Below are 18,441 nucleotides of genomic sequence, written 5' to 3' on the forward strand. Positions count from 1 at the left end.
GACAAGTGCTGAGTAAAATATTCAAATAAGGTGTTATATTTAACAAATATTGTTTTAATTCATTTTACAATTATAACCTATAATTTTCAGTAGCAATTTTAAGCCTTGCTGTTCTAATGAAACACTGGCAGGAATTAAAAACAGGCGTGCTTATATTTTAACTGCCTCTAAAGCAGAGATAGAGAAACTATGAGAAATACATTTACCCAACGCTATGCAGGAACCAATGTGTCAGAGGTCGTGGAGTGGGTCGGACATATATCCCGTCGACACTTTGAATTTGAAGATGGCGGCGTCCATGTACGAACATGCAGTACACATGAAAACGTGTAAAAGTAGTAATTTAATGGTAACAACTTAATTTATTTTTTGCTCGTTACGGCCTTCCATTTTATTTTCACTAAAAAAAGGCTTTGAATTCTTTAAAAAAATATATAAGAAAAAACAAACAAAAAAAACCCGTGTCCAATTTGTTGTTATTAGTTTGTTGGACGTTTGTGTTAAATAATTAAATAATGGCTAGTTCAACTGTATTTGTGAGGAATCTGCCCCAGTCAGCGCGAAGTGATCGCCTGGAGGAAATCTTTTCTGATGTCGGACCGGTGAAACATTGTTTTGTGGTTAAAGAGAAAGGTAAGTGAATCGACCCTTTCGTGTTACAAGAAGGCTTCGCTTCACACCAGCATTCAAACACTTCGCTTTTTTGTACAGAGCTAATTTTCCTTTTGGTTGATCCAGGTGCCGAGAAATGCCGTGGATTTGGTTATGTTACCTTTTCCATGGAAGAGGACACACAGAGGGCTTTGAAAGAGATCAGAGAGTATGACGGACAGAGGATCACGCTGGCACTGGCGAAGAAAAAGCAACACAAGAAGAAGCATGGTCAGTCAGTGCCTCCCTTTATATACTCCCCAATGCGCTCTCTTAATTCACATTGCATTTTGGTCAAGTTGACTTAAATTTAAAGACACCAAAGTAACTGTACTGACAGAAAACACTTGGCTTTAGAACGCAGCATACACAATGAATGTTGATTATGAGTGTCACATGGTATGGATAGTTGAATTATATACTGTATGTGTTTTATGTAACTTATATACAACAAAATGAAAATGCCGCTTTTGTCCATTAACTTGCTGTCTTGTCTGCTGTTCCAGTGTCCCAAGAGTCAGCCCCGAAAGAGCAGAAACCAAAAACGATGAAGAAGTCCAAGAAAAAAGCAAGGCTGATAATTCGAAATCTCAGCTTTATGGTAAATGAGCTGAACTGGTGTATTTCTGTGGTCTGTAGACTCTGTCTGCTTTCTCTAATCTGAAGTGAATCACTCTGTTCACCCTTGCAGTGCGCAGAAGATGATCTGAAGCAGTTATTCTCTAAATATGGAACAGTCCTAGAAGTGAATATTCCACGCAAACCAGGTAATTGAAGATAGTTCTGATCATGGAGTGAATTAGCCCAGCGCTCAATGCAGAACTGAGACACAGATTCTTAATCCAGATACCCTTCCTCTGTGTTTGTGTTGTTGGTTCTTTTGTACTGCAGAAAACACCCTAAATCTAAATGTATTATTGCAGAAGTATAATCAATAAAAAAAGTTAAATTAACCGCACATAGTTTTTTTGTATAAAAAATATGTACATATTTATTTTAATTTTAAATCTACATATCGATCAATCTGTCATGTTTCACAGTCTGTTTACATTCTTCAATGCAGATGGGAAAATGCGGGGGTTTGCCTTTGTCCAGTTTAAGAATGTCCTGGAAGCTGGGAAAGCCCTTAATGCAACAAATCTGAAGGAGGTCAAAGGTGAGGCAAGCAGGATACCATATTTCACACAAGGAATAAAATGTAAAGCTCCTTATTAGGGAGAAGTGGATCAAACTGGTGGCACACAGAACATATTTAGAATTGTAATTTTTGTTGATTTTCCTTTTTGGTTAGTAAAGTGTAGAAGTCTGTGATTCAGGAGTTGAAATGAATATTGTAATGAGCTATAGTATATTGATAAGTGGAGTGAAGCATTTAAAAACTTTGGATTAACAGTTGTGGAACCTTTAATTGTATTTCTATGTATTAAGTGTTATCTACAGCTCTGGCCACTTAACATTGATTTCTGAACTTGGAGTGGGCTCTTAATTTTTTCCAGAGCTGTATATTTTTCATACCTTTAGTTAACATTTTAGGGAAGACTTTGGCTTGAATGAGCATTTCACTGATGTTCAAATCCTAAAATTGTTTTACAGGAAGGCAGGTGGCCGTTGACTGGGCAGTGGCGAAGGATAAATTTGTTGCTACACAGCCATCCTCCTCCTCAGGTAATCTTTTCATCTTGAAGATTCACAGCAGTGGCATTTTTAATAAGTGGCTTTTCGTAAATCTTGTTAGAAGTGCTTGCTTTTGGCGTTAGAATGCATCAGTAAGGCAAACAAAGAAAACTCACTTTATTCAGAGTTTTTCATGCCATTCTTATTTTGTGCTATTCACCCATAGGCTTTGTATAATGGCTTATTTCAAATTCTTGACTAAATCAGAATTCAATAAGATGAAATATAGCTATATTTTATTATACTTAGATTTTTTTTAACTTATTAATATTTATCATCAACTGTGTGTTTTAGATTATTTTGTTTTTTATCCTAAAAGAAAACTATAAAATGTGTTACTTCTTTCAGTTTGATGGAGAGAAGTGACGGTTAGAATGTTTTCCCCCCATTATTTATAGCATCTAAGAAAGAAGAGGTGAAAGAAAAAGAGAGCCATGATTCTGACAGTGAGCACAGTGCAGAAGAGGAGGAGGAGGAAGAAACTGAAACCCTTCCAAAGTCCAAGTATGCAATTTTGATTATTGTTTTTTGGTAATATTTGAGCTTTCATTTTAATTACGACATTCAAAAGGCTTGGATATTTCCTTCAGCAGCCTTGGTGGTGAGTGTTTAAATGGCTGTGTTTGGTGTTTTCATGAGCTTTTCCTGTTCTTCAGACCTGGCAAACAGCCACCTATGCAGTCTGGGAGTGATGGTGAAGCACAGAGTCCTGCCGAGGAAAGTGCATCTGATCATAGTGAAGAGGAAGAGGAGGATGAAGATATGGATGATGATCATGATGATGATGATGATGATGATGACGACGATGATGATGATGATTCTCACTCTGATCTGAGTGGATCTGAAGATGAGGATGATGGTAAAACAAAAAATACAATGTGAAACAAAATGAGCACAGTTGCTGCAAATTATTACCACCTGGCTATTTTTATTTCTAGTTAAGGTGGCATGTGCATTTTATTCCTGAGTTTCTTTTTTCTATTGAAATCTTTATATATTGTTAAAAATATTCTAAAGCTAGAACACTGTTGGTGTAATGTCATCTAATCCTTCTCATTCAGACTAATGCATTAAAAAACTGGTACCTACTTATTTGCTTTACAATAATTTAATATCTAATGGTTTTTCAGTTAATCTGTTGTCTGAAAATATAAGGAGAAGACTGCAGCACACATTGAAGGCATTTAATGCTACTAATATAAACATTGTCTTGAAGTGTTTTAAAAGTTTGAAATGTTAACATGGATGTGTTTTAGGTGAGATTAATGTGACATTTCTTTCATCAGATTGTGTCGTTCACGCAAGATTTGTTAAAATACGTTTTCATTTTAAAGTTTTATTTAAATAAAGCCTTTTTAGAGGGTTTCTTTTATAAACAGCTAATTGTTTTTATTTTTTTTGTTTCAAGTAAGTCCTGTCAAAAAGAAGCCCCTGCCCTCAGATGCCCATGAAGGGAAAACCGTATTTATCAGGTGAGTTGAGTTCATTTCAATCAGCCATAACTTCATACAAATGCATGGCAGCTCTCTAAAGGACATCAGGAGGTAATTATAAGGGTGTCTGCTAATAAATAATTAATTAATGGGAGGCTAATTTGTCCCATTTTATCTTAAACATTTGCTTTTTAGTAGCCTGTCAATACCAGAATGTTATCCATCCATTTTCTTGATCATCGTCAGATACATGGTGGAATAGTTTTGTTCCAGACCCCAACAACTCTTCATGTAAAGAAATGTTTCACTATCTGTGCTTCAAACAGTATCTTTTACCCTGGTAATGTTGGGCACACATTGTACAGTGTCCATGAGTGTTTGGGCGGGTGGGATCTAATTGCCCACCGAAGTCAAAACAGCAGAGTCCTTGACCTCATTCCGGCACTTACTGTAGACGCATCTCTTCCAACAGTACTTGTAATATTAGTCCTCTATCCCTGCTAGATAGCACTTCACAGTTTTTATTATGCTTCTCGCGTTCCTGATTGTTTTCCTCCTTGCTCCCTTTCCCGTAGCCCTTGACTGTGACCCTACATCTTGACAGCACTTAGCTTTCACCATCCAGGATGTAGGAAGTCACTTACTGTACTTGTGTAAATTGGAATTTGTAAAATGTATTATTTTGAATTGCTGTTTTAGCTAAATTGAATTTGTAATGATTGATGCCTTGTACTTCACTGTATTTTTGCACTTTGTTGGCACTTATGTTGTAAGTCGCCCTGGATAAGGGCATCTGCCAAGAAATAAAAATAATAAAATAATAATAATAATAATTTGCTTGGATAAAGATGCCTTCTAAAAGACACAATGTTTTAACTTATTATTTTTCCTGATGTTTGAAATTCTTGCAGAAATCTTTCTTTCAACACAGAAGAGGAAGGATTAGAGGAAGTTCTGCTGCAGTTTGGAGAACTTAAATACATTCGCATTGTGCTTCATCCAGATACTGACCACTCTAAAGGTTAGTTATCTTAATGCATGCTGTCATATTTTAATTTCAAAGCCCTGAATGTTTACCAGTGTTCTCTCTCCCCTAGAATTTACCACACCACAAATGGTGATGTTGATACTTGATAATCTCCTATAAATCCCATATCATTTTACACAATTACAATTGTAAAGTTAATTAATTTGCGGGGGAAAAGATACGTTCATTGGAATTGAATTTTATCCTTGCAAAGATCAGCAAAATACAAATCTGTACATAATAGGACATTTATTAAAATGCTGCTTGTACTCGATATTTTTTATTTGACAGTGTTATTGGGTTATGTTGTTGTAATTATTTATTACTTATTTCTTAGATGCCCTTATCCGGGGCGACTTATAAAGCATTATAAACGTGCAATACAGTATACAATTACAGATTTACAAATTACAAGCTAAAAATGACATAAGTGAGAAAATATACAGTTAATACAAGTCCTACATCCTAGATTTGTGAGCTACTAATTGCAGACAAGATGTGAAGTCATAGTTAATAGCTCAGGCAAAAGGGACATAGGGGCAATCAATCTAAACAACACAAGTACTAGCAATGTAAAGCAAGTGAAAACTAGATATAAAGTGTGATTTAACAGGAGAGCTGAGCCACACAGGGGAACAATTACTGAGTTACAAGTACATTCTGAATAATATACTTATGACATGAACATTTCGACACTTTCTTAAGGTTGTGCCTTTGCCCAGTTTAAGACCAAAGAAGCTGCCCAGAAATGTGTCGAAGCATCCCAGGATGAATCTGAGGTGAGATGAAAATCTATGATAAAAAGCCATTTTACTCGAGCTTTGTATAATTGAAATTGGAATAGTTACATGATATTAGATGCTAGTTTTTTCAGCATTTGTCTCCTTACACTAGCTAGTGGAGCTTCTAGTTAAGACACACATTCAAGAAACGGAGTTCTTATAATAATTTCTCATTTTAGACGGGTGGAATTCGAGTGGATGGGCGCAAGTTAAATATTGTGCTAGCAGTAAGTCGAGAGGATGCGGTGAAGATGAAAGACACCAAGAAGAAAGAGCATACTGGAACCAGAAATCTGTATCTAGCGAGAGAAGGCTGTGAGTATTCATTAACGCTATACATTTGATATTGGGAAGCCTTTCATGAGTTCATTTAACTATGTGTTGCCAAGAAATTCTGCCTCCAGATATTGTCTTCTAATGATGCTAATTCTTATAAATAGGGCCACCTTTTCTCTGTGTAAATTAATTTCCATGTTGACTTGACAGTAATCCGAGCAGGAACCAAAGCAGCCGAAGGAGTTTCTGCTGCAGATGTTGAGAAGAGAACAAGAGTGAGTAGTTGCTTATGAATTATTTAGGAGTTGCATGAATTGTGTTGTAACTCATATGTCCAGCACTAAAACATCTATTGAAATGATTTACTATATTAATTGACTATTTGACACCTACTCTGATTTTCTTTTCAGTTTGAAGAACTGAAACGCATGAAGCTGCGCAATATTAATGTTTTTGTCTCGAAAACCCGCCTGTGCGTCCACAACCTGCCCAAGTCTGTGGACATCAAGCGGTTAAGGATGTTGTGTTTAAAGGCAGCAGGAGGAGGCCAGGGTGTGCGCATCACTGAGGTGAGGGAGCTGGACTGGCCTCAGTGAAGTCTGAGGAGGCTGAGAAGCTTTTTAACCAAGTTTGATCAATAGTTGAACTTTTTGGTCTGCTTCCGGGGGCCTCAAATGTCAAAACTCAAATTCAGTGTAATCGGGTCTCTATGATATAGTTTTTATACATTTTTTTTCTGGCATATAATTTACAAGTTTATTCTTTTGTATTTTTTTGCCAATTTATTTCAAGTCTAAGTAATTGGACATTATACTCTCTCCTTTACAGATGATACTGTGGCTGTTTTATCGTAAAAAAATATATAAAACGTCTAATGAAAGATGGAAATAAATAAATAAAATCCTTGTATGTGAACATATGGGATGTTTAAAGTTGTGTAAATTGTAGAATAGACTGCTAGAATAGATGGCTTTTCATGTTTGTACTGGACCCCAGACTGTTTATTATTAGGACATAATTAGATTATAATCTGGACTGTCTTTGAAATAGTTTTGAATGCATCATTGGGGATTTACTCCTTAACCAAATGAATCGGGTTAATAACTCTTGTAATAATAAGGTTGTCCACTAGAAGGAGTATTGTACTATTTATGGTATTTTTTTCAGAATGCATGAGAATCATCCAAAATGCTTATTAATGACCTTGATTCTTTACAATCTTTATTTTTGAACCATTGTGCATATTAGCAAAAACTACAGATTTTTCAAGCTAGAATGAGACATGCAGGTTCCTCTGTTGTCAACACCCTCAAGTGTGTGCAGCCTCGGAAATATGCCTTTAAAACCGGCCACAACAACCTGAAGTATTTATTCATAGCTCGCTAATGAAAATATACCCATGTAAACAGTCTTTTCTCTTTTCCACCTTGATTTTTTTTCTCCTTTAGTGTCGTGTGATGTATGACAGGAAGCCCGAGCCGGGAAAGGTAGTGGGACGCTCCCTGGGGTATGGCTTTGTTCAATTCCAGGAACACGAGCATGCCCTGAGGGCCCTCCGTCACTTGAACAACAATCCTGACATATTTGGTCCAGAGAAGGTCTGTAAACTTCATATGGTACATGTGTTTTCCAGATATGAAAGTAGTTGGTCGGTTGTTTGAAAGAATCATGTTAAAATTCCTAATGGATTGTTTAATGCCTCCCTCGTGGACTATAATTTGTGGTTTAGGAAACACAGAAGTAAGACAACCACGCTAAGTAGAAATATGGAAACATTCTGTTTTTTCTGCTGTATAAGTTCCATTTGAAGTCACATCTGCTCTGAGCTGCACGCTGAAGAACATTAGAGATGCAAAACCTACCCAAGGAGAGAATTTGTCTAATTATTGTGACCTTTTTCTTATGAGGTTTCTTGTCTTTGAAAGTGGCTTATGAGTCGCTACAAATGTTTTCATATTGAATTCTGCAGTATTTGTGAAAGTAACGAATATGTAGCCAAAGCATTTTAGAGTTCTATACTTTTTCTCACATTCTCAAAATCACACTTTAATTTTAAATACTGCCTCACAGTATAGGTAATGCTCATGAGGATGTAACCACATGCATGTTTAAGTTATTTTTGATAAATATCAACGTTAAATTAATCAAAGCTTGGACCATTTACAGTTTTCAAGCAGATGAAACATGGTTAAAGCTGTAATGTGGTTAATCACAGAACCAAAAGAGCTGCAACAGCTTCTAACTGGAAGTATGACTTTTCTCTCCTTAGCATGTGTTTTGATGGAAACTTTCTAAATTTGTATATTTGGCTAAATCGCTAAAGTTACCTCCAAAAGTGTTATAAACCATGCAGATATTGATAAAACAGGTTTAAACAGGGATCTTTTTCCTTTTTAATAGAGGCCGATTGTCGAATTCTCTCTGGAAGACAGTAAGAAGCTAAAAATAAAGGAAATGAGAGTACAAAAGAGCAAGGTAAGATACGTTGCATTTTAGCTGCAGTCAGAATGCAAGTACTACAGTTCAGTGTGATGTGTAAATGTATATATGTATATGTATATATTTTATCTTAATAGCAAATAGTGAAAAAAGGAGAAGGAACTGAGCATCAGAAGAAGGAAACCAAGCACAAAGGAAGTATTCAGAAACAGGTGCAGGGTAACGCCTCAGCCCCTTGCCTGGTGGGCGAATTGGATGCAGGAAAGAAGGGACTTTGGTCAGGATTCAAAACCAAGCCAGAGGTAGAAAACGTGGAACTGCCTGATGGCAAGAAGAGAAGGAAGGTCCTACCCCTTCCCTCACACAAGGGGCCAAAAATTAGGTAATGTTAAATTGTCTAAAGTGTTGAATTAATATAAGAGATTGTATATGGTGTTCATTTTAATTTGCATTTAGTTTTTGTCGTAATTATCTTCTATACTAAAGAATATATGCTCTTGTTCTTAAGCTGTTAACCTAACATGTCATTCCTGAAGGATGTCAAAGGTCACACTAAGTGGTGTAAATGGAATCCTAATTCTATTGCTTCACTAGAAAAGTACATATGTTTAATTAAAGTGTCTAGAATAATTATTTTTCCTGTGATTTAGAGGTGTACATTTTCAGCTAATTAGCCAAACATGTATTAGCACTGAAGCAATGCACATTAAATATGAAACTTACTCCCACACTTCTGAACTCTCTTTGGAGAAATTACACTTGAAAATATTTGGAAGTAGTGCACGGGATTATGTAATCAGTTCATTTCTAGGAAAACGAATCTTCCCAAAGCAGCAATTTCAGACTTTGTTTACCACTTCACCAGTCTGGGTCTGAAGTAATCTTTTTAACCCTTTATTATGAAAATGTTTTTCTCCACTTAACCCAAACTCCTATCTTCATTTTGATTGTGGAATGTTAGATCCCACAAAGAAATGGAGAGTACCATAATTTGTGCTATTTGAAAGTATTAAAACATTGCATTAGGCATGATGAAAATGTGTAATACAGAGAACTATACACAAGGAAATGGAGGAATACAACCTTGAGAAGTTTGTTTATTCAGTAGAAGATTTATTTATGTATTTTAAACATACAAACATTGAGGAGGATATTGAAAAAGGGAGTACAAAACATGTAATAGTCAGATTAAAACCAACCAATTCTCCAAATGGAATTACATTGTTACTGAAAGTAATTTTTTCATGTTTTTTTTTTCTTGCTCTTAGAAAACGAGATAAGGGAAAACAGCTCCAGGTACAGCCACAGAAGCCCAAAAACCATCCAAGCAGAAAGGATAGATTTTCTTCCCTCTCTGCAGAAAAACAAGGCCAACAGAGAATCCAGGTAAATGAGCTTCCAATCGTAACTCACTTCATTCATATAACACGCCCACACTTTACAATTATACAAATGCAAGAGGAATAATTGTACGGCAATGATTGCAAGTATTCCATTAAAATGATTGTAATTGTAATTGCCAAGCATCCTTTTCTAACTATATGTTTGTTTACACATTTTCTCATGCTCATGTCATATTTTTAAATTATGTATTTTCAAATGTAACTAACATTTTATGAAAGTATCTGTATGAAGTAATTTTGCATTTGCATCCATCCAGCTCACCAGCTGAAATCTTAAACTACCATCATGTCAGTATTTATATTTTTTATTGCTAAGAGTGCATTAACAAAAGCCTGAGGACATTATTACCGAGGCCAGATGAAGGGAAGATTACCAGCAGAATTTAAACTACACAATTTTTACAAAAACGTAAATTGAGGTAATTAGTGCTTTAGCTTCGGGGGACCTTTCTTGCAATTTTAGAATACTAATTTAAGATAATGTGAATTTGACAATCAAAACTAGAGAAAATGTTAAATAGGTTATCCAAGACACCCACTACTACAGTGATCAATCTTTACTTGTGTTCTGTACAATTGCAAAATGGCATGTTGATGGTTATTGATGAAGCCAATGAATACAAGAACTTACCGTTTTAATGATAAGCCCCTTATGGAATTGTATTTGCTGTGTTTCATTGAACCAGCTGGAGTTGTTAGTATTTTTTTCACATACAACCAATCAGGGTGAAATTAATGTATCACTTACTAGTTACCATTGTTTTACTTTTCATTAGAATATTCTAGTTATTATAGCTCGATTGAATGAGTGGTTCAGAAGTCATTGACCATAAAATGTTTTTAAGCAGGCTTACTGACCTGCAGATTTTAATATCTTATTGAATAGTCGAAAATAATCCAGAGAGAGATGTATGGTCAATCAAAAGGAATTGATTACAAGCAGCTGCACAGAACAGGTCCAAGAGACAAGCCAGAGAACAGTCTCAGAGAAGTTACAAAGTCCGGACAAGAAAGAAAGATAACAGGGCCCACGTGTCTGTCCCGTGGTGAATGGTAGCTTGCTTTCTCCCTGACAACTTGTTAGGAATGACCATATATAGTCAAATTTGAGTAAAACTAAGGTATATGTAATGTTTTATATGAGGTTGGCTTGTATGATGTATCATGCCCAAATTGCTGGAAAAAAATTGTTCTTATCAGTATCTTCTGGGTATCACGTTTGAACTTTGGCACAGTATTCAAAAATTCAAAATCTGAGGGGCAATGTGTATCCCTCACAGCTTGAGTATGCATATTGAGTTCCCCACATTGTTTTCAATTAGATCGCAGCTGTGTCTTATTAGACGTTAGATGTTTTTGCAGAGGATGAGGTCACTTTGTGTGTCTGTTTCACAGAGCAAACACCTAGCATGCATCATTTCCCAGTCTGTGATATTGTGATATTAATCCACTTGGGTGCATTAATCAGATGAGATAATCGCATCAGAAAACTAGTCTGGCACCTCTTCAGCTGGTCCAAACCAGAAAAAAGTTTCATATACACACACTAAAAGGAATTGGCCAACTTAACATTAATTATTTGTATGTTCCTGGCCCTTACCCCCAACGTTTACATTGAATGACAGCTGTAGGTATTACAGTTGACATAAAAAGCAGTCTTATGAAAGCCATAGAGGTACCCTGCATCTCCTGCTTGTCAGGGTATAATGAAGTTTTGTAAACTAAGCCAAATCCCTTCCTAAGTTGTCATACCGCACGTGAGCGTCAATCCTGGTTTTCGGGAACAGGAGCGTGAAGTCAATGACTTTAAAGTAGGATCATCCGTATCCCCCGTGTATGTGTTTTCTCGGAGGGTGAATCTGTTGATTACCTCATCAGATCAGTGCATCCAAGTGGAATATCATCGCAGTCTCTCTGGCCAGATAGTGACTCACCTGGGGTTCCTACTAATAATTTTCTTTGTAAAATTCACTTTCCACATATGACCTGTTTTGTTCTACAAGGAAATAAAATATCAGTCAAGCATACCTTAAAAGGTTATTCAGCATGCATAAAACATGAAGATGGATCCATGCAATGCTGTCAATTCCACCTTTACCTTTTTATTATTATTATTAAGGTGTTTTTTAGGGGACTTTAGGTTTTCATTATCCTGTATGAAGTTCAGTCAATAACATTTTCTGGCATTCAACCATATTCTTTTCCCCACTTAACACATCTTGCAATTTCCACCTCAAATGGATTCTAAAATATAACAATCTGAAAGTAAGTGGCTGTGCGTAATAACAAACTGTTATCATCAAACTTTCAAATATTACACTTTCAAATGAACCCATACTGACGACGTTACATTAAAATGCAAGATAGTTGTGTTAAAAGAAGTAAGTTGACCATTACCCATAACTATACAGGAGATGTATTGCTGCTTTTTTCTATAATTGAAGAACAAAGCATGTTTCTTTGATACGATGTATTTGTACAACCGTTTTCTTCAGCCTTTAGAAAAAACAATCAGATTGGGTGAGTTAATTTGTTTCTACACGTTATACTTGGGTAAGAGTAGTTCAGGTATTTACCAAATATATTAAAGTGTAGCATGTGGTATCCTTTGACATTCCTCAGGAAAGGTTGTATAAAAGTTGAAACAATTATAACCGTTGTGTTTGTCAGAATCTATGCTTTGATGTTGCCATATTAAAGGACTGTGAGCTGTTGTTAACTATCTGATTTCCTATTGTTGTTCACAGGCTCCTAAGAGGCAGAAGAATACATTCAGGAGTAAGGAGGATGATCGGTTTGACAGTCTTGTGGAACAGTACAAAAAAAAACTTATTGGGAATCCCAAGGTATCTATTGTGAAAAAGGGCAAATGGTTCAGCGGTTAATGCTCTTCAAGCTGAAAAGCTTTCCTTTGGCTCCATTAAAGTCACCTATTTGCTCGCCCCTGGATCAAATCCAGTTAGCTGTTGACGTAGAAGTCTACAATGTAGAGATTTCTTAAAAGCATTTTCCCCATCTACTTTTTTCTTTCTTTCAAATACTGGAAAAAAAAGAGTGCATTTTGTGAACGGTTGAAAGCATGTAACTGGACACCACCTGGAATGTACAATGACAGGATGTCAAGGAATCTTTTGAATGCCAGGTAAAAGTGAAGCAAGCTATTGGGAGCGATCTTTTTTGCAGAGCTTTTTTTGGATAAGTCAGTCGCACAAAGAAGTTGCACTAGATTCCAAATTAAACCAAGATACAAATATTGTTTATTACACTCTATCACGATTTCTTCAGAGGAGTGGATTTGTCATAATTAGTAGTTTTCCGCAACATGTTAAATGTTTTCTGCTGGTAACGTAATTTGTATGTTCTGTCTCCCAATACATGTCTGCTATATACATAAGTGCATCAGACAAGAATGGACAGGGTGTTTTTTTGTTTTGTTTTTTATGTTGTTTTACCAAGAGGACCAGAAGATTTGGAAATATATTTGTATTGTATACAAATTTTAATACTTTTTATCCCTTTGCAATAATCCTCCTAATTTGTAATGGTGGGTAGAATATTTTACAAAATACATTTAAAAGACCATTACATTATTGAAACATTTCTACCTTAAGAAAAAATTGTATGATATGTAAACAAAACAAAACAAAAAAACACAAAAAAACATATAGGATTTTTTCCCCCCATCCTGTGGTCCAAATGTCCTGACTCATTATTTGCTGTAAGAGGAATAAACTATTAAAAACATTTGTATTTGCTATTTTTCTTGTGTATTCCTGCTTAGACTTTGAGGGTTGTTCTTGATGTTGAGAAAACAAATGTACAAAGCATCGTCAATTCCAAACCCTGACGAAAGCCTCCGTGCGCAGCAGGCTTGTTTGTCATGGCAATCCAAAACTACTCATCACTGAATGGTTTCTGTGCTTTTACGTATTTTCCCTCCTGATGCTTCCTGAGATTTTTAGGTCTCCTCGCTGTGGTGTTGTTTACTGGCCTTAGTCTGTGTCTTTGCTTTTGCTAGTATTACTGTTACCTGCATCTGTTTTGAGGGATTACATTTAAAAACGCACTGGAATGTCGCTTTGTGCATCCCATGATATCCTGGCAGCCACCATCATTTGAATTGTTGATGTGATTTGGAAAAATATAAGTTAAGCTGGACATACTAGAATACATTGACTTGACTTGACCTGACCTGATGTAAGCCTTTTGCATGAAGACCTGTAAAGTTATGGCTGCAGGCAATTCTATTACTCAAGCTTTTATGCTTTATATGTATCTCCGTATAGGGCACTCCTTATAGTGCTGGCCCCACTCTGCACTTCATTTGCATTTGGTTGTTGCGTTTCAATGGCTCTATGTATACTGCTGGCTTCTCTCATTTTGTTCTCAGTTGGGTATATAAGCAGAGCCGTTCCTAATAAAGAAAACCTGCCAAGCTGGCTTGGGGATTAGAAAGCTGTGATGTTAAGAATACATAATTTATATTAAAGGGAAGTCTATTGGGTAATTGGTTATAGTAGTATAATTGGATATGCCAGAAAGTTATCCATATTGAAAAACAAAATAAATAGTCAATTTAAAATAAAATAAATGGGTGGGTTACAGGAAAGCACCACCTCTAATCAAACTTGTAAGTCTTCACTATTTGGGCAGTATTTCATAGGCATAGTCACTCAGAACCCCTTGGAAATACCATACCTAGTATACCTAGTGACACCTGTGAAAGTCTATGAAGCCGAGCACCATACAACTGCAGTGGGGAAAAATGTCAGGCTTGTGTAAGCACTGATTCGTATGAGCCACCACATAGTGGCAGTCTCTGCTCAAAAGAGGCCTAATAATCCTTAACCTTGTATGAATGAGCCATAGTCGCCTTCTCTCATGTCGGATACGTAATGAGTTAGGGGGAATATCGTTTTTTTTAATTATTAGTTTATAAGTATTAATACTTATATTTCTAGTACATGTTGTACAAATCTATTTTCCACAAAGCTAAATGAAACCAGCTTGGCTGTGGTATGATTTCACTGCATTTTATATAGTTGATGCTGAAGATGAGTGTCAAATGCTACTCTTGGTGAAGCGTTTTATATGTAATTGTAAACAGTGTTAGTAGAATGTTTATAGCACTAACCTGACTTTGAGTTCAGGCGATGAATAGTCACATTTCTCATGAATGTACATTCTTGTACACAGCGACCAGTTCCAAGAATCTTTTATTTTGATCTTTTATAATTCCTCTTCCCCCCCATAAACTAGATTCAAGTAAAAAAAAATTGGGCCCTGAATGAAATATGGCCTTCATTGTAAATTCTCTCTCATGACAGTATGTATTGTTATGCAAACGTAGCACCTGCCTCTTACTATAGAATATATGAAGGCAACATCTGTTGAAGTCAAGACTAGAGAGCAAATTTTACAAAAGTTAGGCGGAAGATATTTGCTAGTCAGACTATTCCTTATGTAGGGCTGCACAGTTTGCTATGTTGGAAATAGATTAACGTGGTACAGGAGATCTATGGCATTGGAAAAAATACTGTTCTGTCAGCAAAATCTTTATTGGGAAGTCAATTAAGCTCAGCTGAAATAGTGGGGGGGGGAAATTATTTCCTCTTAACTACTTGTGGCTAAACGGGAGTTTCACTCTCAAAATATATGGTCTGATTTGTAACCATCTTCATATAAAAAAAAATGTGATTCATCTCGGCACAAGAAATTAACCTATTAAAAAGCGTTTAGTCACACTGAAAAATTTATCTGCTTTTTGGAAATTCCAAAGCTATTTAACAAACAGTCAAGAAAAGAAGATGAGATTTGTCTGTGTGCTTTCTGTGAAGGAGAAATACTAAATGTATAAAGTAGTAGGGTTTTCTTTATTTTTTTTCCTTTTTTTTCCCTTTAATTCTATGCTATCTGCTGTAAAAGCTTATCACGTTCTTCCCACATAGCACATGTGAATGCTGTTTGGCTTGCTTATTTACAGTGATATCTCCTAAATCTGTGAGGTACTATAGTTTTTGAATACCAGTTAATAATACTCCCTGCCTGTATTTTCAATCTATATCTTGTTTTCCAGCCATTGGTATACCTTCTGAGAATTTGAATTATAGTCTTATTTGCTATTTTCTTTGCTGATTGTGTGCATGTATTACTATGCACTTATGTTAAATGGGGATTTTCTCTAGACTGTGCTCGGAATGAAAACATGTGAAGCTCAAAGTGAAAGGAAAGGTAGTGGATCTCATCTTGCAGTTAGTACATTTTTAGTAACGGGATCCTCCTGTTATTTAAAGGGTAATTTTAAATGTGACAACATAAGGGGTACTTTTGCACTGTTTCGCAAAGGCATGTTTAACTTTCTTGTTAGGAGCAAGAATGTAAGAACTTTTCATTGGATTAGCAGACATATACAGCTCTGAAAAAGTGTAATTTACATTTTTAAGAGGAACAAAATCATGTTATAACCAGACTGAGCAGTAATAGGTTTGATACATGTGTGACCTATACGTTCATTCATGTAGGATTTCCAGACTGCAGTGGAAATGACGATATCTGCCGAACAATTCATAACATCTCCATTACTCCACGCAGAAGGAATGTTCTAACGTAAAGCTTATAAATGATACTCAACACAATAGACATTGGCATCCAAATGCAATTCTCACATAATCACTAGTCTGTATTTTCACTGTCTTTAGTCCCTTGCAGGGATTCTGAATACCAAAATCAATATTTCCTCCTTCACACCCAAACTTGTCTTCATCCCATTTCACCACCTGGCTCAAGTGATAAGGCAATATAGTGCTCAGTATTATTTACTCTTGATTTTAACTTGGGAATCCTGGAATGTCATCTATGATCAGTAGAGGCAAATTTCAGCCCTGGGCTTCTGACTTCACGTGATTGCTGTGACTGGTTCTTGATAAGAAGGGCAATGCTCTAGAGGAAGGGGAAAACGGCTCGACAGGGTTGCATTTAAAAATAAATCTCTGTATATTCATATTTTTTAGCGAACACATTTCGTTTTGGCAAATATGTGAGGTTATATTTTGATTTTGACAAATATGTGCAATCTATTTTTCACATAGTTCTCATATTACTGTGACCAAACGGGGTGGTTAATCTGTTTGTTGCACAATAATGTCTGCATATAATAGGTCCCTCTATGGAACCATAAATATTGAGCGCAGTTGCATTATTGTGCATGCATATATACAGTATATTTGGCAAGATTTATTATTTGTTTTATACCAGATTTAATCGATCTATCGTTAACTATTCCAAACTGTGAGGTTTAGAAACACTTTATAGAGGATTTGACTGAGGCGAGTCCAAAATGCAACATGAAAAGGTCAGGGGAAATGTGAAAATGAACTACATGTGTTACTATTTTGAGTCATAGCAATGAATGCCTCCTTTGTGCTCGGAAAAAGTTATAATTTGAAATTTATTGCAGACACTTTTCACTCGTTTAAAAACTCAACTCTTCATGTTATCTAAGAGTCAAAGTAGCACACTGGAGCTAAATCCGTTGCTTCGAGCTGGATTGTTTTATGGCTGGCCTCTGTCATGTTAAGATTATCACAGAAGCTCTGAATATTAAAACTATACACACTGGTCATAGACTTTAAGGAATGGGGCATTTGAATCTGTTGCAAAGTTGACTATGTCAAACATCTTGTGGTTTGAATATATATGGGCATATTAGACTATTCTATGTATATTATGGGCTTACATAAATTAACACTTGATGCTTTCTTATAGTAAATATGGTCACAGACCCCACTTCTGCTCTCCAAGTGTACATACTGAGACTTACCCAGTGGTCCTGGAATGATTTATAGTCTAAACCGAGCTACAATCTTAATTCACCCTAATGCAATTTAAGAGCAGTCGCATGATGTATCGATTGAGAGCTGTGCATGTTTGAAGCAGTAGATCTTGTCGTCGTGTTTGGCCTGTGTTTTAAATGCACTTGTTTGTTGTTTTTGAATATGGCTTTTTTGCTTTTATTGATTGCCTGCCATCTCTCTTGCCGGGTCTCATTAGTAAAAGATGCCTCCCTTTTAGTTTTCCTTACAAAAGATGGCTTGGCTTTCTCAGCCTATGTTTCTACGTGCTTCGTTGTAAAAACGTGGAAAATTACTGCAATTACTGCTTCTGCTACAGGCCACCATTCTCATGTTTCGAAATGTTACAGTGATTTGTCTTTTTATTTTCACTGGACATATGCACACCAGGGTGATGATTACATGACAGGAGTGTCTTTGTCTTGTAGATGCTGTCATCTGAAGAGTGAATATGTCCATAGAAATCTTAAAATGGAAGGCAGCAAAACAATCACTGCCTTGTCAGAAATTCCCATTTACAAGACTCTTATACAGAAACTAAACAGCACATTTAAGCATCCCCTCCACCTCAGCTCACTAGTCACTTCACAAATAAATCAATATTGTTTAAGGAATCACTGAAAACCTGAGCAGACAACATGGTGGCCTTTAAAACAAACACTTCAAAAGTACTATTTTCTCATTTCATGACTTGTATGCTCGAAAAGGCTTTTATCGTTAGGTTTTCGTTTGCCCTACACGATTTAATGAATGTCAAAGGGTTCTTCGTTTTCCGAAAGCCTAAAGATTTGCTTTCAAACAGTGGAGGGATTTTCATCTCCTGAGCCGTGCTGACAAGATATGGGAATAGCCAAAGGCGCAGTGTGTTAAGTTGGCTCAGAGGGAATCAGACCTGTGCAAAAAGCG

The 18,441-nt window shown here is 36.1% G+C and overlaps 1 protein-coding gene across 2 annotated transcripts; it reads left to right on the forward strand.

The window, feature by feature from the left end:
* The first annotated feature begins 263 nt into the window (after positions 1 to 263).
* Positions 264 to 13,429, forward strand: rbm28 (RNA binding motif protein 28). 2 transcript variants are annotated; one of them, XM_066705211.1, is made up of 19 exons: positions 264 to 633; positions 739 to 882; positions 1,158 to 1,252; positions 1,343 to 1,418; positions 1,715 to 1,807; positions 2,245 to 2,316; positions 2,724 to 2,829; positions 2,982 to 3,184; positions 3,734 to 3,797; positions 4,670 to 4,779; positions 5,491 to 5,564; positions 5,747 to 5,882; positions 6,054 to 6,118; positions 6,254 to 6,412; positions 7,292 to 7,441; positions 8,244 to 8,318; positions 8,420 to 8,664; positions 9,551 to 9,668; positions 12,433 to 13,429. In XM_066705211.1, the coding sequence occupies exons 1-19, from the start codon at positions 516 to 518 to the stop codon at positions 12,568 to 12,570; spliced, it is 2,241 nt and encodes a 746-aa protein (XP_066561308.1). In that variant the 5' UTR covers positions 264 to 515; the 3' UTR covers positions 12,571 to 13,429. The 2 variants fall into 2 exon arrangements, with proteins under 2 accessions (XP_066561308.1, XP_066561309.1); XM_066705212.1 differs by having other exon boundaries at positions 2,245 to 2,311; positions 2,722 to 2,829.
* Positions 13,430 to 18,441: the final 5,012 nt, after the last annotated feature.

Source organism: Amia ocellicauda, chromosome 5, assembly GCF_036373705.1.
Source record: "Amia ocellicauda isolate fAmiCal2 chromosome 5, fAmiCal2.hap1, whole genome shotgun sequence".
Lineage (NCBI taxonomy): Eukaryota > Metazoa > Chordata > Actinopteri > Amiiformes > Amiidae > Amia > Amia ocellicauda.

What these genes read in the sequence shown, in the direction of transcription:
- rbm28 (XM_066705211.1), top strand. Translation starts at nt 516, where the DNA reads ATGGCTAGTTCAACTGTATTTGTGAGGAATCTGCCCCAGTCAGCGCGA. An exon ending in TTCGAAATCTCAGCTTTATG is followed by an intron (nt 1,253 to 1,342) that starts GTAAATGAGCTG and finishes TCACCCTTGCAG; the next exon opens with TGCGCAGAAGATGATCTGAA. An exon ending in AGGGTGTGCGCATCACTGAG is followed by an intron (nt 6,413 to 7,291) that starts GTGAGGGAGCTG and finishes TTTCTCCTTTAG; the next exon opens with TGTCGTGTGATGTATGACAG.